Consider the following 20,716-nt stretch of genomic DNA (forward strand, 5'->3'; position numbering starts at 1 on the left):
CTGATCTTTGACAAACCTGACCAAAACAAGCAATGGGGAAAGGATTCCCTATTTAATAAATGGTGCTGGGAAAACTGGCTAGCCATATGTAGAAAGCTGAAACTGGACCCCTTCCTTACACCTTATACAAAAATTAATTCAAGATGGATGAAAGACTTACATGTTAGACATAAAACCATAAAAACCCTAGAAGAAAACCTAGGCAATACCATTCAGGACATAGGCATGGGCAAGGACTTCACGTCTAAAACACCAAAAGCAATGGCAACAAAGGCCAAAATTGACAAATGGGATCTAATTAAACTCAAGAGCTTCTGCACAGCAAAAGAAACTACCATCAGAGTGAACAGGCAACCTATAGAATGGGAGAAAATTTTTGCAATCTACTCATCTGACAAAGGGCTAATATCCAGAATGTACAAAGAACTGAAACAAATTTACAAGAAAAAAACAAACAACCCCATCAACAAGTGGGTGAAGGATATGAATAGACACTTTTCAAAAGAAGACAATTATGCAGCCAAAAGACACATGAAAAAATGCTCATCATCACTGGCCATCAGAGAAATGCAAATCAAAACCACAATGAGATACCATCTCACACCAGTCAGAATGGCGATCACTAAAAAGTCAGGAAACAACAGGTCCTGGAGAGGATGTGGAGAAATAGGAACACTTTCACACTGTTGGTGGGACTGTAAACTAGTGCAACCATTGTAGAAGTCAGTGTGGCGATTCCTCAGGGATCTAGAACTAGAAATACCATTTGACCCAGCCATCCCATTACTGGATACATACCCAAAGGATTATAAATCATGCTGCTACAAAGACACATGCACACCTGTGTTTATTGCGGCACTATTCACAATAGCAAAGACTTGGAACCAACCCAAATGTCCAACAATGATAGACTGGATTAAGAAAATGTGGCACATATACACCATGAAATACTATGCAGCCATAAAAAAGGATGAGTTCATGTCCTTTGTAGGGACATGGATGAAGCTGGAAACCATTGTTCTCAGTAAACTATCGCAAGGACAAAAAACCAAACACCGCATATTCTCACTCATAGGTGGGTATTGAACAATGAGAACACTTGGACACAGGAAGGGGAGCATCACACCCCGGGGCCTGTTGTGGGGTGGGGGAAGGGGAGAGGGATGGCATTTGGAGATATACCTAATGTAAATGAGGATTTAATGGGTGCAGCACACCAACATGGCACATGTATACATATGTAACAAACCTGCACATTGTGCACATGTACCCTAAAACTTAAATTATAATAAAAAAAATCCTGTAAGAATTTATAAGCACCAGACTTCCCTCAGGTGGGCTGGTGATTCAGAACTACACTACCCATGTGGTTTGAAGAATGTTATGCTGAGAGTTTAATAAAAAGTGATCCCAAGTCATTAGCTCCCAGGACTGCTTAGAAGAAGCAAATGGAAATCTCTCTGGATTCTCTCAACTCAGGCTGTGTGAGATTCTCATAGATAAATTCTTGCCAAGCTGGAGTTCATATGACACACAAGGAAATAAGCTACCATGAGTGAGAATAAGCAGAAACAAGAAGAGAACCCTAAAAACTTAAGATAAGGGATGCCACAATATAAAATAAATATGTTTGAAACTTTTAAAGAAATAAAAGGTGGAATAAAAAATGTAAGGAAGAAACAAGATGCCATCAAATATACGATGTAGATTTGAAAAATAACTAAATAGAATTTCAGAAATAAATAGTAGTCATTAAAATTGAAAACTCAGTGGATGGTGTAAGGAGCATATTGGATACTACTTAAATAGTGACTGGAAGATAAAGCTGAAGAAATTACTCAGGATGCAGCAAAAGATACAAAGAGATAGAAAATAGGAAGGAAAAGACATGAAGAATAGAGGCAGGAGTACTATACATCCAATTGTATTTCCAGATGAAGATAATAGAATGTGAGAGATGAATTTTTAAAGATAAATTGAGAGTTTTCCAGACTTGAAGAAGAATCCCAATCCTCAGATTCAGGAAGTCTCACTAATCCCAAGCTATATATTAATAAATGAAATTATCATCTAGATATATTAGAGGGAAACTTTAAAGCAACAGTGATACAAAAACCTTAAAAGTAGCCAGAGAGGAAAGAAAACTAGACTGACAGCAGATTTCCTAGCCACAGTAGAAGCCAGAAGACAGTGAGGGTAATACTTTCAAAGTGCTGAGAGAAAACAACTGTCAACCTAGAGTTTTCACCCAGCCAAGCATCACTAGGATTGAGGACCCCCTCCTACCAAGACATTTTTAGACAAAAAGAAGGGTGTGTTTACTCACTAAAAAAGCTTCTAAAGAAAGATGGAAGGCCAGGTGTGGTGGCTCACGCCTGTAATCCTAGCACTTTGGGAGGCCGAGGTGGGTGGATCATGAGGTCAGGAGATTGAGACCATCCTGGCTAACACGGTAATACCCCATCTCTACTAAAAATACAAAAAATTAGCCAGGTGTGGTGGCAGGTGCCTGTAGTCCCAGCTACTCGGGAGGCTGAGGCAGGAGAATGGCGTGAACCCGGGAGGTGGAGCTTGCAGTGAGCCGAGATGGGGCCACTGCACTCCAGCCTGGGCGAAAATGCAAGACTCCGTCTCAAAAAAAAAAAAAATAAATAAATAAAATAAAAAATAAATAAATAAAAATAAAAAAGAAAGATGGAAAATGACCTCAGAAGGAAGATTTGAGGTGCAAGGGGCAAGAATGATCAGAGGAATTGGTAAGCATGTGGTTAAATCTAAATAAACATTGATTGCATACAATAATAACAACAACAGTAATAATTCACTTGGGGGTTAAAACCAAGTTTGACTTAAAATACAAACAATTAACATGTAAATTAGGAGATACAATGGCCAGAGTTTTAAAGTTCTTCTGTTGTTTAGGTAGAGGGTAGAGATATTGATTTTAGATTTTGTTAATAATGAATATTAAAATGTTAAGGATTCAAGTTGGTTGCATAATAGCACTCAGCAAAAAATTATTATGAGTGATTTTGAAATATATTTTGAAATACTTTACTGAGATATCGACTAAAAATTGAAAGAATCACGATGAAAAATTTTTAAAATGTTAAGGGTAATCTCTAAATGAATGGAAACAAATTATATAACTTAAATACGGATATAAAAACTTTATCAATCCTAAAGAGGGCAGGAAAAGAGAAAAAACTAAGCAGAGAGCTCAAGACAAGATAATAGTAATAAACTAAAAAAGTTAGTAATTACAATAAAAGTAAATATACCAAACTTACCATTCAAAAGACATATTTTCAGTTTGGATTAAAAACAACGAAACCCAACTATAAGCTGTTTATAAGAGACACAAAACAAAGATACACAGAGAAGTTGAAAGTAAATGAATAGCTAAAAGTGAACTAGGTAAGCAGTCACCAGAAGTCACTGAATCTCGTACAGCTATATTAATATCAGATAAAATACGTTTTTAGGCAAAAAGAATTATTGAGGAGAAAGAGGTTTGGTCATTATGTAATAATAAAATGTGCAATTCACTGAGAAGATATAATTGCTTTAATTTTGTATACCTCTAATAACATAGCCTCTAAATACTTAAAGGAAAATGAGGGCAAATTAAGATGAATTTTATAATGTCATCTCTGTGGGTGAAGATTAAAAATGTGAAAGTGTTGTATAACTGAATAGAATATCTATTGTTTTATCTTCCCGGATGTCCTTCTTTTCTAATAACTTTTCCCAGCAATGTATATCAGAAATAAAGTATGACTAATAAATGCTCTAAAATGTGGAACTGGCTAAGTGGAGGCTTGATCAAAAGCAATGAGCATTCATCTCATATGGGGATAGGGAACTGATGGTCTGGTTCATGTAGTGGCAAAGAAGTTGATTAAATTATTAGCCATTGTCCCTTCGGACAATGCCAACTGCCCAGAGAGGCTGGAGCTTTAGGCAACTTGGCAACAAAATATCAGGAAATCGGAGTATGTTGAACTATTTAAAGTGTCTTCATGAAGGGATACCAGAGACAAGGTCCAGGATAAAGTGAGCACTTCTGAAGCAGAAAGAGAATAAACAAGAAAATTATGTAGCTTTTAAAAGAAAGGGATGGATCTATTGCCTATAGCCAAGAATCTAAAACAACCAAGGGCCAGATAATCATGTGCCTTGTGGGATGGCAGCTGCTGCAAGATATGCTTACTCTGCTTCTAAAGCTGTCTAGACAATTGTGGAATCCTAACAGTTGCAATGAAGACACTGGGGAGTAGTCCTAGGCATTAGGCCACCCCCCAAACCTTACCTCTCCCTTGGGATAGCGGTAGCGATATTTATCTTGGTCTCGCAGTGCAAATTCTTCAGGGTAATGTTCCTGGATTTCTTCATAGGTCATCTCCTCACAGACACCCTGAGGAAAAGTATTTGGGGGCAAAAGTATTCACAAGATGAAATTCCACAGAGTCTTTGCCATAATTCTTCGATGATTGTGACACAGTAGCACATGAGCACTTGGGTCTCTGTGAACATAGCTCTGGGTTTGTGCCTGTTGTCTATAAGTGTGTATGCGTATGTGTGTGTGTGTGTATGAGGTGTGTGGCTGTGTGGATGTGACAGTGAGTGTATGTGAATAGATGTGTTCAGGCTGAGTGTATGATGTTTTTCTATGATTGTACAGATAGGTCTGTAGGTGTACATTATACATATAAGTATGTATTTTTATAAATATATGGGCATAAGGATTTGTGGCTGTGTTTACAAGTCTGTGTGCAGCATGTTTATGATATGTACTTGTGGTATGTTTAAGGACTTATGCTTTTTGTTTGTGTATTTGTCTCAGCATATGTTGTGTGCTTGCATGTGTGTGTATGTGTGTGTTTAGGGTGTCTAAGCATCTGAGAATGTGTCCATGTGGTCTTTCCATGCAGGTCTCAGTGTGTCTGTGGCATGTGTGTCTGTTAATGTATATGTCCCTCATTATGTCTCTGGTGTATATGTGAGAGTATCTGTGTGCCTGTGTCTGAAGTAGGTGTCTGAAGACCTCTACTTTGGGAACTCTGGCAGATAAACAGGCATCCACAGACATCTCAGACAGGAAAAATTAATAAATTCCTAATAGTTTCAGAGTGGATTTGGGGGAGATACACTCTCCTCACTCAAAAAAGGAATTGAGTGCTCAGAGAATGAGTTCCTAAGGAGCTTATGAGAGATTCCAAGTCTACTGAGAAACTCCCAGAGGTGAGGTGACTGCTGCTGGTGGTGGAGAGTGATGTTGGGTTTCTAGGGTTTCCTTCTGGGTATGTGCATTCCAATTAAATCTCCCTGTAGGGGGCCAGTGGCCTCTGGTTGTTGTCTATTGGGCCCATCTACCATGCCCCCATCAGGGGTGAGGAAGTGAACCCCTACCCCAACCCACAAACATCTCTGCAGTGTGAAACTTCTCCAACCCACACTGCCCATGGAAGAAAGTGCACCCTACTGGGTACATGAGGTCCTTCCAGATTGGCTTCAACTTTCTCTTCTGAGGAGTACTAGGAGCCTGTTGCCTGTGGAAATGGTCATTGACTCCTTATTGAGTCAAACTGCTTAACCTCTCCGAATTTTACTTTCCTTATCTGCAAAATGTGGAGAATTGGAACTACTTCATAGAAGTGTTTTGAATATTGGAAAAATGTAAGTAAAAGATACTAGTACAGAATGCACAAGGGACATTTTAAAGAATCATTAGAATGAAGTATTAATATTTTATTACTCATGGAAAATAAACCAGAAACTTAAATTCTTGCTTTATCTTCATCCTAAATTCTTGCTTCTTCTTCACTCACCCCTCATAGCCAATTCCTGAGATTTCACCTCCTAAAGCTCTCTCAAATCGATTCCTTTTTTCCTCCCTCTCCATTTGTACTACTACAACCTTAGCATTTCCACATACATACAATACCCTCTTTGTTTATGAAGTTCCCTATCCCTGTCTGTCTGCCTGGAATGTCATTCTTGATCCTTTCTACTTGGTTCACTGTTACTCAAACCTGAGGCTTCAGCTAGGTATCACTTCTTCCAGGTAGATCTTGGCTGAGTTAGGTGTCCTGCCCCAAAGTCTATGCACCCATAGTCTTACCTATCAGAGCCTGTATCACACATGCTGTTCTCTATTTCTCTGTTTATTCCTCTGTCTACCCTATTTAGCCTGAAAATTCAGTGAAGACAGGAATGAATTAGATCAATTTCCACCTCCAGCATCACTCCAGAACCTGAAACAAGGAGGGGTTCAATAAATGTTTATACCACATGTGGGCCAGAAATAAGAAGCCACCAAACTTCTGACGAAGAAATTTCATATTTGCTTGCATATATTTTATAGCAAATGTATGTGGTATACAGAACAATGCTGCATAGCCCTTTTCTAACTATGTGTATTTCTGTACCTCTATATTTATATACACATATGTATGAATGTACACACACATATATGTCTGTTTCTATAGAGGCATATCTAGCAGGCAAGTAAGTTAACCTACCCACATGCAAGTTATTTACACAAGTGGTGAAGCTTTTATGTTGACGCCTAACAATCATAACCTGTGCACTGCTGCCCAGTGCCATTGTACCTACAGTGCAGGTGAACAATGGAGAGGAAACAGCTCCTTTCTCAAAGAGCTCATGGAAGAACCTGACCCTGAAGAGAGACTGCTATACCACTAGAGTTGCGTCCTTCACATCTCTCTCTTCCTCATCCCTTACAGCCAGTGCACCAGCAAGCCCTGCTGATTCCACCTTAAATTTTTTTTTTTTTTTGAGACAGGGCCTTGATTGTCACTCAGGCTGGAGTGCAGTGGCATGATCACAGCTCACTGCAGCCTCAACCTCCCAGGCTTAAACAATCCTCCTATCTCAGCCTCCTGAGTAGCTGGGGTCACAGGCATGCACCACTACACCCAGCTAATTTTTAAATTGTTTGTAGAGATGGGGTTTTACTATGTTGCTCAGGCTGGTCTCCAACTCCTGAGCTCAAGTGATCCTCCCACCTAGGCCTCCCAAAGTGCTGGGATTACAGGCATGAGCCACTGCACCTGGCCTGATTCCACCTTTGAAACATTCCCAAAGTCCTTCTTCATTCCATCTCCGATGCCACTACTCTGGTCCAACATGCCCCCACCTCTTGCCAGACTAATGAAGTCAACTTCTTACTGGTCTGCATGTTCATTCTGGCCTTCCTCCCACCAAGTTTCCACACATGCCCAGAGTGGGCTTTCTTTAAAAATATGCAACACATTCAGACTACTCCAACTTGATGTGGACCCCATCAATGGCATCTCATTGTTGTTAGGGCAGCATTTGAATCCCTCAACATGAACTATAAAGCCTGGTGGCCTGGCTTCCTTTCTAGCCTCATCTTCCTTTTCTTCAGATCTCACTATTGCTGTCCCATCCTCTGTGCTATTCTTTCCTTCAATTCCCTGAAATTGCCATGCTCTCTTCTCATCTCTGGGTCTTCACATGAGTTATTTTCTGTCTCTGAATTAAATTTATTTCCCCACTCCCCAGACCATTTCATCTCCTTCTTATATCACCTCTAGCTTCCTCCAGGAAGCTTTCCTTGTAAATTCCCCAAGACCAAGTTGAGTCAGGAGCACTCTCACCCTCTGATCCTCCATAATCCCTTCTACTTCTCTCATAGCCCTTTGTCACACTGAGATGTAATGTCCTATTTACTGTCTGTCTTTAGGATGAGGGCAGAGACTTTGTCTATTCGGGCCTTCACTGGATCCCCAAGACATAGAATAAGGTCTGGCACATGGCTAGTTGTCAAAAAAGTTTGTTGAATTAATTAGGCTCCCCATAGGGGCTGGAGCAGAGGCAACCCAGCGGATAATCCCAGACTCAAGTTACCCCCACACACAGGAGATTCACCCCATGCATCTCACCGCATCAATCTCATTCAGGGCCTTCCACTGCTCATAGGGGACACCCAGGGCCTCAGCTGTCTGGATGGTCCTCTTCATGTGACTGGTCCATACCTTCAGGGAGCTGATGCCCTGGGACTGAATGAAGTTGGCCAGGGCATAGGCATACTAGGGTGTGGGGATGCAGAGGAGGAGAGAAGGGGAAAAGGAGAGGTGAGAGAGAGCAGGGTGGCCATCAGAACAAGCTCAGATCTGCCACAGATTGAGTGGTGATGAACAAGTAAAGCAAAGAGTTTAAATGTTCCAAATTTATAAAAAGCCATACTCTTTCCCATGTGATGGTGGGCCAAGGGAATAGAAAAGAGCATGACAGAGAGAGAGAGAGAGAGAGAGAGAGAGAGAGTGCGTGTGCACGCGCGCTCATTTGACGATTGCTCACCAAAGCCCCTACTTGGTTATTCATTCCTTCAAACAGGCCCGCCTCTAACATTTGTGGAGCCTGGGACAAGAGTACCAATGGAGGCACTCCATGCACAGTCTATCTCTCCATTTCTGGCTCTATCCTGCACTTCTATGTGCCTTTAGTACATGCTTGTGGATAACCAAGTCACATGACCGAGTTCTGTTCACATTTCCACCTCCACTGATCCCCATGCTCCACAAACAGCAACCCCTTGGTCGTGTGATATGGCCTGACCTCAAGTGGACAGACTCTAGGATAGGCCCATGTAGGCACTGAAAGCGGACTCTAGACAATAAGGGCAAAGAATTCTAGGGTTGGGGGTACCCAGATTACGGACTGGAAGTAGGGATTGTGGGATTTGGGAGACATTACTTTTTGACACTGTGAACACTTATTGCTTAAGCAGGGTTCCTGGTACCCAGGTTCTAAGGGCATTCACACATGTATTGAGTGTTTGTGGCCCTGTGCTGGGTGCTAGGGTATTCTTGTTCTCAAGACATGGCCAGTCCAGTGAGGGAAACACTGGCAGCACCGAGGGGAACCACAAAGGGCTGTGGGAGCCCAGAGGAGCTAGTGATTTCCTCCTCTGTGTATAGGTGTGTTGTTAACCACTGATGGCATGTGTTAGGAACATCTGCACAGGTGCATAGGTCCAGGCACACATTTTTATATGCGGCTATAGGCGTTTCATACATACATTTCATTATAGACATGAGTCAGGAGTCAGCGTGCTCTGGTGGAAGGAGCCCTTGACAGGGAGCTATGAGCCGTAGGTTAAACTCCCTCAGCGCCCTTACATGGTCCCTTGTGCCCTCGGACACATCCCTGCCCCTCTCTGGCCTCATATCCAAAGAGCATTGGCTCACCTGGCCTGCTGTCTGGGGGCCGCACTTTAGATAGTGAATGGGGAGCACCCAGACCACAGCCTGGTACACAGTGGGTGCTGCACAAGTGAGAGCTACCTCGACGGGGAGGTGCTTTGTAAACTGGGCCTGGTGCTCTGTGAGAAGCATGAAGGTGGCGCCAGCTGTGTGCATGCACACACACACAGGTTTGTGTGCAGGGAGGCATGCCCTGTGGAGACAGCCACGTGTCCAGCTGGGCTCCGAGCTGTGTGGGCAGGGCCGGGCTGGCTCCACCCAAGACGGCCCTGGCTGCAGGGGCTGCCATGGGCTGGGATCACACCTCCAGCAGCCTCTGACTCTGCTCTGAGGAGTGGGACATGAGGGAGTCACAAGTCAGCGTCTACCTCGAGGGGAGGCGGTCAGTCTGGAGGTAACAGAAAGGGAGACACCAGGGTGTGGCCATCCAGGGTAGTGCCTTGCTTGGGGCACCCCCCATCTCCAGTGGGGGAGCTGAGGGCAGGCCAGTAGGCCCAGCTTTCAGTTCTGGCTCTGTCTCATCCTGGCCGCCTGCCCTGGGGCTGCTCTCTGCTTCTTCATCCATAAACTGGTGGCAGGAATGCCCACCCCACAGACCTGTGGTGAAGATGAAATGAGCCATACATTCGGAAGAAGATGGCACCGTGACTGTGCATAGGTGTCCGATAAATGACAATCATGACAACAACTGTCCTTCCTGCACTTCATTTCCCACCTGTTCCATCCCCAAGTGGTCCTGCCAACAGCAACAATACCTGTGCTAATAAGCCCAGGCACAGGCCAAATGCTGTGGAAATGGATCACTGTATTCAGCCAGCAACCAGCCAGCAGGTCACTGTGCTGGGCTGGGGAGAAGATACTCAGGCCAGGAGAGCCACACATAGGCCAGAACTGGGAGAGCTGGAGCCCAGGGCATGGCAACCTGCCTGGGAGGGAGGAGAGGATGGGGAGGGCTTCCTGGAGCAGGTGCTGGGCCTTGGAAGGGAGTGGGGAGGGCAGGAAGGACACTGTCATGAGTGGAGACAGGGGCTGCCAGTGTGACACCTGCATTGGGGTAAGGTCGGGAGGGCAGAATTGGGGAGAAGAGTGATTCAAGTGTGGGTCTCTCAGGGCAGCTGTCTGTGCCACTGACAGTCACTCACTGACAGAGGAGACAGAAGAGGGTAGACTAGGTGGGGGAGCTGCACCAGCAAAGGCACAAAGTCGTGAGAAAGATGAGGGAACCAGTCAGGCAGGGCCAAGGGAGTCACTGTCATGGAGCAGCTGGCTTTGGGCAGGCCTTGGGTGCCAGGGCAAAGCTCTTAGACCTGCAGAACAGGTGGCATTGGGAGCCATTCGGCGGCTGAGTCGAGACTGAGTGGCTGATGGGTGGAAGAGCAGGAGTGATGGAATCTGCTTCTACCCCATCCCTGGGTCATCCCATCTCAGGACCCAGAATGTGGCCACCACTACACCTCCAGCCCACCTAGGAGAGCCCAGCCAACCCATCTGGGTGTGTGTGGCCCACCCTACCTGCTTGCCGCGAACTGAGAGGCCAGAGTCACCTCCGATGCGGCCTCTGATGTTGAGTTCACTCTCACCATGCCGGCATAGGTAGATGGAGCGAGGTGTGACGTGGATATTCATGAGGTAGTAGACTGTGCGGCTCTGGATGTGATCCTGCACTCGGTTCACCATGTAGCGTGTGCCCACGTCGAAGATCTTGATGTAGGACAGGTGGCTGGGCCAGACCCAAGCAGGAGCAAGGGCAGCTCAGGGGCTAATGGTGGTAGGGTTGACCCCAAGAGAAACCCCGAACCACACACCCTTTCAAACCTCTTCCACAACCCAGCTGTCACCTAATGTGATGCCATGCCTTGCCCTGTACTGAGTACCTGTCCTAGAGACTTGGTTATTGGCCACCCAAAGGAGCTCATTGCATGCTACCATTTCCCCCTGTCTCCTTCCTTCAGCCTCACCTTGAGCCAAACTGCCTTTTCACCTACACTCATCCTATTACAGGCAGCTGGGTTCTCTCTTCTGTGGTTCACACCCCTAACATAGTCAGAGAGAAGCAGTATCCTTTGCATCCCTGGCTGGCTCCAATGTCTTACTGGCAGCTCCTGACTTGTTCACTCCCCTACCCTTTCTGATCCTGAGTTGAGCTCTTCACTCCTCTTTTTTTTTTTTTTTAAGCCTCTGCTACATATTGTCCTTTATACTCTACACACAGCTACCAGATTGCGTCTGTGTGCACATGTGTGTCTGTGCATGTGTGTGTTTCTCTCCTCACTCAGAAGTGGGGTTGGCCTGGGTTATTTTCCTATTTGCTATGCAGTCAACAAACATACTCCAAACATACTCCTCTGTTCTAGGCATTGTGCTTGGCAAGGAGACCCAGTGTCTGTGCTTTGGGAGCTTTCTGGCCAGTCAGGAACAAATACTTGGAAACACATGATCAGTGCTCAACATTCATTCCATATATAGTCACTCCCTCTAAGGTGTGCCAAGTAGTGGGGCATGGGGATACAGAGGTGGTCCACAACATCATTGGGGAACTTGTCCTTGTCCCAAGTTCCTAACTGTATCCTCAACTCTGTGCTCTGTCATGAACTAATACCTATACACTGAATAATATTTAAACTGTTCAACCACCCGTTTGTGTAGAAGCTGGAGGGTGGAGTGTAGGCACTGACTAATCAGAAGACTAGAAACATGGAGCAAGATTTCTGAGGCCTACGCTGTACCAGGCATAAAATCCTTTAGTCGTTGGCCTGTACAGAGTTCAGAGAAATCCCTGGGAAGAGGAATGGAAGGCTGGGGCAATGGGGTGACACCAGCAGCCCTGGTTGCATGGTAACAAAACCAAGTGAATGGAAAGAGCTGCACTGCACTAACTCGAGGCAGGTAAGGTTGCTGATAGGTTTGGTTTCAGAAAGCCTCTCCCTAGAGCTTCCTAGAGAAGCCCTTTATGGCTGCGCCACACTCATCATGCCCATCTGTGCCTAATGGCTTCCACAAGGCACTTGTATTTGTTGAACATTTTCTGTGCATCTGGCAGGGAGTGGGAACTTTTAAGCGCATGAATCCTCATAATATTGCTACAGAGCAGACATTATCACCTCTGTTTCAAAGGTGAGGAAACTGAGGCATAGAGAGAGAAAGTGATTTTCCCAAGGCCACCTTCTTGGGAAGAAGTACCCCAGAATGCTCCCCTCTCCAATCATTTCTTCTAGAACCCTCAGAGCCTAGGGGTAGAAAATATCTGATGTAAACTTGTTGCCTGGCTACTGTCTGTTCCTAACACTCGGTCCTTTGAGGCTCTAGGAGCTTCCAAATTCCTCAGCTTAGTCTGATCTTCTGGTTTTGCCTTTTCACACTGGGCCCAGTTGGCCTCACTTTATGGTCCCATGCCCACACCCATATCTTCTCTGTTTCATTCTTGTCTTCATACCTTTGCTATTACACTGGGAATATTTTCTGTATTTTTCTACTCTTGTTCAGATTTAACTAGGCACTTACAAAGTGCTATTCTCTTTGCCCGATTTCCAAAGTTGAGCTGCTATGCATTTATACCTCAAGAGCCAGCATATTCACTCTCTTTTTTGAGACCAGGATCATGTGAAGTCATTCAGAGGTGTTCCACACCAAAAATAGTAGAGTAGCTAATGCCTACCCTCATCCAAATTTTTAATTTTATTTAAAAAAATTTTTTTTTAATTTTAAATTTTTATTTAAAATAAAAATTATAAACTATAGAATATGGGGAAGTCCTCCCAAGTTCTGGTTTTATATTTTTCCACTTTGACTACCTTGATGCTGTTTTTGAAATATACAATATTATAAAAGCCTTTAAGCCAGCTGGGTGCGGTGGCTCATGCCTGTAATCCCAGCACTTTGGGAGGCCAAGGCGGGCAGATCATTTGAGGTCAGGAGTTCGAGACCAGCCTGGCCAACATGGTGAAACCCTATCTCTAATAAAAATACAAAAATTAGCCAGGCATGGTGGCGGGCACCTGTAGTCCCAGCTACTCAGGAGGCTGAAACAGGAGAATTGCTTGAACCCAGGAGGCAGAGGTTGCAGTGAGCTGAGATCATGCAATTGCACCCCAGCCTGGGTGACAGAGTGGGACTCTGTCTCAAAAATAAAAATAAATAAATAAATAAATAAAAGTTTTTAAGATAGTTTTTTTTTCTTAGTTTGGTAGCCCCTATCTTGCTGGTAACCTCTGTGTAGTCTGCCTATTGGGTAATCCAGTTCTTTTAGACCTTCTTCCTCCAAGCTGGACTGGGTCCCATGTTCCTACAGCCCAGTTGGTTTACTGTCACCAGAGCTGTGACCAACAGTGTACTCATTGTCTTCTCCAACTAACTGGACATTCTGTCAAATCAGCGACAGCCCTTTCCTCTTTTGATTCCATGTTCAGGGCTGGGACCTGATGCATAGACTGTAAATGTCTGTTGATGGAAAAATGATGACATAAAGCTGACTTTCTAGATCTGTCTTCTTCTAGCCCAAACTAATTCATCAAACAGCAACCTAGCAACTACAGGGTCTAGGCCCAGGGCTGGGGCTTTGTCAATGCCGTTCTTTCACTTACACCCTTCACCCCGGCCTTCAGGCTCCTTTCACCATATGCCGTTAGCCCATGTTGTGCCTTTGTGATAATTTTAAAAAGCCGTACTTTCCTCAGGGTCACATAGCCCTACTTCAGCACACATCTTGGTGAGAGAAGCGAGTGTACCCTTGACCAGGGTGCCTGTACAATGAACAATCTGCACAACTGGGATATGGGTTCGAGTATATATTGTGCTACTGACTCATTCATTGTGTAGCCCAAGGTAAGACTTTGACTTGATCTGGGTCTCAGTTTCTGCATCTAAAGAGTGGGGCAGTAACAGTGCTCATTTCTTGGTACTTCAGTTGGGTAAGGCCACTCTTTAGATTTCTTAGAGTGGTGATGACCATTTGAAGCCTCTTTATACTTCTCACTTGGGGTCTCTTCTCATCATAATGCATTTTCAAAGAGAGCAGGGTTCTGGGAACATTCTACATCTAAAACTCACATCTGCTCTCTCCTATCTTTAGTTGGTATTATGACAGAGAATTTCTTGTTTTTTTTTTTTTGTGGGTCTTCTCATATGTCAAAGCACTATAGAAGCTACCCGAGGATAGAACCCACCTCTTTTGCCCCTATGTATACCCCGCTACATATACCACAGCCCAAAGCGTCCAAATACTTGTTGATTGATGAGACATGGGAGTGTTGTGAAAAGAGACATGACTAGGAGACAGAACATGTAATTAGAATCCTAGCTCTACCCCTTGTGGTGGGAGCTTGGGAAAGTAATTTCAGCTCTCTAAGACTCAATTTCTTTTTCTTGAAATTTTATGATCATAAGACTTATCTCAGCCTCCTTTACAGGAGACCTAGAGGATTAAATGTAAGAAAGAAGGTAAACATGTTTGGAAACTGAAGTGTCATTCATGTGTGAAGAACACTTTTGTAATAATAATCGCAACACCCACAGGAGGGGGGCATTTGTTCCCAGGGTCCTGAACTGTTCATATTGCTCAGGCAAACACTATTTTAGTCATCCTAGGAAAACCTTACACATCAAGGAATCAGAGCTGAAAGGATCCTTGAAGAAAGATCAAGTTCAGTTTCCTGATATTACAGATAGAGAAGTTGAGGCCCAGAAAGGGAGGATATTTACTCTAGGTTCGACAGGATATCAAAACTGGGTGAAAGATCTAGACCTTGACTTTGGGGTGCTGGCTCTTACCTGTCCAGTTCCTCATCCAAGGATTGGTAGTTGACCTCATAGCACTCAATTCTCTTTAGAAAGTCTTCCAGAACCTTTTCCCGGTCACAGTCTATATAATCAGGGCTGCCAAGTTTCACTTGCTGGGAGCAGGGAGAACAGAGGTATCAAGGGAGACATTGGGAGACAGATGGTTTTCTTTGGAAGGTCCCTTAGAGACCATTGAGTACAAGATGCCTCATTATAAAGATGAGGGAATTGAGACCTGGAGAACACATCTTGCCCAAGTTTACAAAAATCAGCCAATTGAAAAGAAGCTGATTGTGTGACTCCTCATTCCTAATCTCAAACAAGGCCTGTTACATTATACTCAGTCCCAGAGCATACACTGCTTATAAAAGAAGAACATTTATAAGAGGACCAGAAATTGTGATACGAGAAATGGCTGAAGAAGGGGAACTAGAGATCTTGGCCAGGGGTCATTATGGCTTACATGTATCAAGTGTTTACTGGGAGATTATGACATGCTGTCTTTGGATTTCTGAAGACTGGCCTCTCCTAATCCACCAATATCCACGTCTCCTCCCCACAGTCCTCATCTCAGGTACTGGCACTATCACCTACCCAGTCATATGATCCTAAATGGAACCTGGGAGTCATCCTAGATGTCTGTCTTTCATCCCTCACCTCTTAGCAGGTACCAAATCCTCTCCACTCTATCATCTCCTCTAAATATCCATTCTTTCTTGCTTGTGCTCACTATAGCTTTGTGCCCAACTACTTTGTCTATATTCTTTTTACTTCTAATGTATTCACCATACTGGCAGCCAGAAGGGTATTTCTAATATGAACATCTGGCCAAAGTATTCTCCTGCTTAAAGCCCTTCTACATTTTGTCATCCCTTTTAGAAAAAAGTGTGAATTATTTTAGTAGGTGGCTCATGGCTTGTCATGATTGGGCCCCAAATTATTTCTTCATCCTTATCTCCCATGTCTCCCCTATTCCTCCACACATTTGGCTTTAGCCAATTTAAGCTACTTATAGTTCTCCAGAGATGCCATACGTAGTATATGCTTATATCCTTATTTTCCATTCTTCACCCACCAAATTCCTATGTGTTCTTCAAGGTACCATTCATTTTAATTTTACCTCCATTAGGAAGGCTTCCCTGATTTCTGCCCCCATGCAAAGTTAGGCCCTCAGCACTGTCTTCCCAAAGTTCCTCTGTTCCCTCATATCACCTCAGTTCTCAGAGTTCTGTATATATACTTGCCAGTCTTCCTTACTAGACTGTGTGCTCAAGGGAAGGACTCTCCACTATCCATATATATGTCTCTAATGCCCAGAATGGCCAAGCCCAGGTATATAGTCAATTTCTATTGAATCAATAGATAGATAGATGGGAGGATAAAGAAGGAAGGGAGGAAATGGACATGCTGTATGTCCCAAAAAGTTAAAAAAATGACCGATTAATAAAAATTACAGAGAGGCAGATTCCAGCTTGACTGGACCGCATTTGTTGAAAGCAATGGGCCCCTTATCATTGCAGGTATAAAAAGAAAATCTAGATATACATTTAGGTAAGATTTCAAGTATCTGATGGAGGGTAAAAGAAAATTACCCTTAAGGTCTCTTCTGTTCTTGAGCTCCAGTAATTTGATGAAGTAGGGAACAACAAAATGTGGTAAATGACCTAGTTCTAGACCACATGCCTAGAATCTAAGAGCAGTGATAGTTCTGGTATGAATTTTGGGGCAGAATAAAAAATGTAGGCTTTTGAGGCAGATGGCTAAGCCTGAGGTCCAGTCCCACTTCCATCCCTTTCTGTCTGTATGAATCTTTGACAATTCATTTATCCTTTTGGAACCTCAGTTTCCTCTCTCTAACATGGAAATAATCTCTTATATGCAGTTTTGTTGTGAAAATTAATGACAGTCAAGTTTGGTATCTGGAGCATACAAAGGGCACTATATATGTTGGCTTCATTAAAATTAATAGAGTCATTGTAGGCCAGGATGGTTAGGGAATGCTTCCTATGAAAACTCAGAGGAGAAGATCAGGGAGGAATACTTTCTTTAACCTCATGGAGTTGCCTTAGGCATAATCTTACCTCTGCCTTAGGCGTGATCTAAGCCTAAGGCAGAGCAAAGTGGAAAAGTAACTGGTGGTCCTTACCCTGATGTTTTCTGCAATTATGCCAGGGTCATTACAAATGGACTCAATGAAAAACACCTATAAAAGAAACAGAAAAGAGATTTCCAGCAGGAAATTATGTTTGGTAGGAGCTGAACATAGCTGTACTCCTTTTCAATGGCTCTAAGTCATCTCCAGGGGCATCTCTGACAACATAACGCTCTCATACAGTTGTACTTTCAGGCTTCTGAGTTTCATGAGGCAGATTGGCTCTAAATTGAATGACCCTAGATTGTTGTTTTATATCTTTACTGGGTTTAGGTCTTATATAAGTTTTTTGTAGTGACTCTCTCCACTCTTTCCCCATAGCCAGCCTGTCTGCAGTCATCTTCCATTGCCTAATGTGGCACCCCTCCTTTCTTGTTCTGCTTTGCTGCTTCTGACTATATCCTGGAAAGTTAGAGAACCAAATTAAAATGTTGAGCTTATGGTTGCGGATTTGGCTGCTCTGAGTCCCCTGGTTTGCCTTTCTTTGGGGTTTGTGCTGGAGAAATAGGCTCTAGATAAGAGTTGGAGTGCTACCATACCTTGTAACCATGTTCTTTTGCAAACTGCAGGATCAGTGACCGTCGTTCTCTGGTAGTGTTGGTGGCATCAAAAACCTAGAGGCAGTTAATGAGATTGGCTTACTCTGAATCTGGTGCTAACAGAACACCTACTCTTTGCCCATCCCTGTGCTAAGTGGAGGGCTTCCATATGGAGGTAGAACTTGAACAAGGTCTTGAAGGATAGGAAGGATTCATGATTGGCTTATGACAATTTCACAAGCACATATTTGGCCCTTATGGTCTGTCCAGAAATGTACGCTACCCTGTGAGTGTAATAAGGCAAGAGGAAATTGTGGGGTTTTATTAGGGTCATTTTATAGGTGAGGTAACTGAGGCCTAGAAGAACTTGGCTTGACCAAAGTCACCGAGAGTTGCTGACAGAGCAGAGCTAGAACTGGTTCTCTCAATTCCTAGCTGAAGCTTCTTCCTTCCTTATCACTTTAGAAGTCCTCAAAAACAGGAAACAATTCCCTATCCTCAGCACCTGAGATTGGACCATTTGCATATTTGAGAATCTGCTCCCTTTTTATAATTTGCAAATCCTAGCCAAAATATTGACTAGATATTTAGGTAAGTCTCTATAACTCTAAACTGTTTGTACTGCAGTTTTAAATTCTAATATAGTCCTGCTGAATTATTGGGGGTAGACTGGTAGTGTATAGTAGTTAAGAGCAGGGATTCTGATGCTACACAACCTGGGTTCCACTTCTGGCCCTGCCAGGTATACGTTGTACCACCTTGGGAAATTATTTAATGTCTCTGTGAACCATTCTTCTGGGCTCTGAAATGGGGCATAATAACAACACCTATCTCAAGGGGGGAGCATAAAATTAAATTATTAATATATGCAAATACTCAGAACATAATGTTCTGTACACATTAGTAAATGTTCAGTACATGTTAGCTAATTCCCTTCCCAGTAGTTACCCAAGGAAAAAATAAAAAATTTCTTTACCGCAACATGACCTTCCTCACGGCTGAGATAGTTGTGAACATCCTTCAGAGCTGCCAGAGCGCACTGCCTGAAATAGACCAGGAAAGAAAAAGAGGCAACCCTTATCCCCCAGGATGGATTTCTCTCTCATTGTCTGTATCATCTCTCATGTCTTAGACTAACTTATCATGTATTGAACATCTACACAGGGTGCCCTACACTTTAGGCACTGTGCTAAGCACAGAGGGGTCAAACAGTTGAAAGTGGCTCTGTGTGCACAGCTTACACAGTTTAGGGGCAGGTATAAAGTGACACAATCAGGAAAAGCTGAGCAATGACAGAAGCCATAATATTAAGGGCTCCAACCCTTGAGGTAATGGAACTCAAGCTGAACTGTTTTATGAACCCAAGTAGAGCATGTGGTCTGTGAAGTAAAAGGCATTCCTGGCATGGGTAACACACAGGCATGACAGTGGCAATGTATTTATGATTTCAGCAAAAATCTCTTTAGTGATTAGTCACTGCTGGATTCTATAATGAGGTCATAAGGCCCGGGCTCTATTCTGCAAGTACTCAGAGTCTTGTAGTGCAGAGAGACCTTGAGGTTGAACTGATGAGACTACAGAAACTAGAGTAGGCCAAGCTATTGAGATTCTTGCCTCAAATGCTAAGCTGAGAAGTTTCTGCTCTCTCCTGTCAGAAGTAGAAGACCATTAAGGGTTCTTGATAAGTGGATGGTTACGACCAGAAACAGGATTTGGGCAGGAAAATGGAAGGGCTGTTCCAACTACTGTTTGAGAGTCTAGAGGGCCTCCTTTCTGGTCCAGATTACTCTGCCCTACTCCCCCAGTATCTGAACAAGGGCCTTTCAGCCACGAGACAGCATAGGTTCCTAAAATATTGGGTACTTACTTCCTGATTTGCAGGGCCTCCATGTTGTCTGGAAGAAAGAATTCATAGTTCTTGTAGCTCACTGCCTCTCGTCGATACTGGCCTAAATTAAACACTGAAAGCAGGGAGCGCCAGTGAAGAGATTGGGAAGATCCCAGTGGCCAAAAAATGTCCTTGCTGGGAGGGACCTCAGAGGTAGAAGAAGGTATAATTTGTAGCTATAAAATGTGCTTTTAAAACTTCAAATTATGGCTACCAGTTTATTTATTCCTCACAACAGCCCTGCAAAGTAGAGATCACCATTACCATTTTATAAATGAGGAAACTGAAAGTTCAGAGATAGGAAATAACTTGCACAGTTATTTCCTATCTGTGGATATCTGAGATTCAAACCCAGGTCTATTTGGCTCCATAGCTGGTGGTCTTTCCGTTATTCTACTTTATCATAAATGCCAATCCTTAAAATGCCCTACTCCAGTGGAAAGATGAAGAAATGGAGATCTAGGGAGTAAAATTAATCACCAAGGGTCAGTGAGTGAGCTGGTGACAGATACAGACTGGACCTCCTGACTTCTAGTCCAAAGTTATTTTATTTTTCTATATTATGAGGAAGATTCTAAATCTAAATCTCTAGGCCATACTTTCCCACTTGCAATGATGAAAAACTAGAGAGGAGGGAAGGAAAGGAGGAGAAAGAAGATAAGCAGCCAAAGAGTTAATATTTCATTCACTCATCTAACAAATACTTTTTGACTCCTACTCTGTGAAGCGGGATATGAGCTCTGGGTCTCAGGGATTAGCCTGATCTTCATGATGAGGCCCTTAAGGCACTCACAGTCCAACAGGTAAGACAGTGAGTAAACCAGTAAATGGAAAGCTCCCACAGAGTTTGTTAAATGCTCTGACAAAGACAATATGAAGCCACGGAAGACAGTGAGAGGGAAAGAAAGACGAATTGTACTTGGAATGATCTGAGAAGGTTTCACCATTTGAACCAGGCTTTTTAGGGTAGGCACCTTTTACAGGCAGATATGGGCAGCCGGAGTCAGGAACAAAGGCATTCCAGGTAGAGGAACAGCTTGAGGAAGGGTATGGCATTGGCAGAAGGAAGAGCATGTTTGGAGGATGGTGAGTCATCCACTATAGCTGA

At 43.5% G+C, this 20,716-nt stretch overlaps 1 protein-coding gene across 2 annotated transcripts in view; it reads right to left on the reverse strand.

The window, feature by feature from the left end:
* PFKFB1 (6-phosphofructo-2-kinase/fructose-2,6-biphosphatase 1) overlaps positions 1–20,716 on the reverse strand; it is a 42,813-nt gene that overhangs the window by 8,198 nt on the left and 13,899 nt on the right. The window contains exons 3-10 of one of the 2 annotated variants that reach the window (XM_032756367.1): positions 19,588–19,615; positions 18,697–18,763; positions 17,721–17,795; positions 17,176–17,232; positions 15,021–15,142; positions 10,767–10,974; positions 7,932–8,078; positions 4,313–4,417 (exon numbers count right to left, since the gene is read on the reverse strand). In XM_032756367.1, the coding sequence (XP_032612258.1) occupies positions 4,313–4,417; positions 7,932–8,078; positions 10,767–10,974; positions 15,021–15,142; positions 17,176–17,232; positions 17,721–17,795; positions 18,697–18,763; positions 19,588–19,615 (809 nt within the window). Of the gene's footprint in view, positions 1–4,312; positions 4,418–7,931; positions 8,079–10,766; positions 10,975–15,020; positions 15,143–17,175; positions 17,233–17,720; positions 17,796–18,696; positions 18,764–19,587; positions 19,682–20,716 lie in introns of both variants that reach the window. The other variant, XM_032756366.2, reaches the window with a different exon arrangement.

Source organism: Hylobates moloch, unplaced genomic scaffold, assembly GCF_009828535.3.
Source record: "Hylobates moloch isolate HMO894 unplaced genomic scaffold, HMol_V3 SCAFFOLD_7, whole genome shotgun sequence".
NCBI lineage: Eukaryota > Metazoa > Chordata > Mammalia > Primates > Hylobatidae > Hylobates > Hylobates moloch.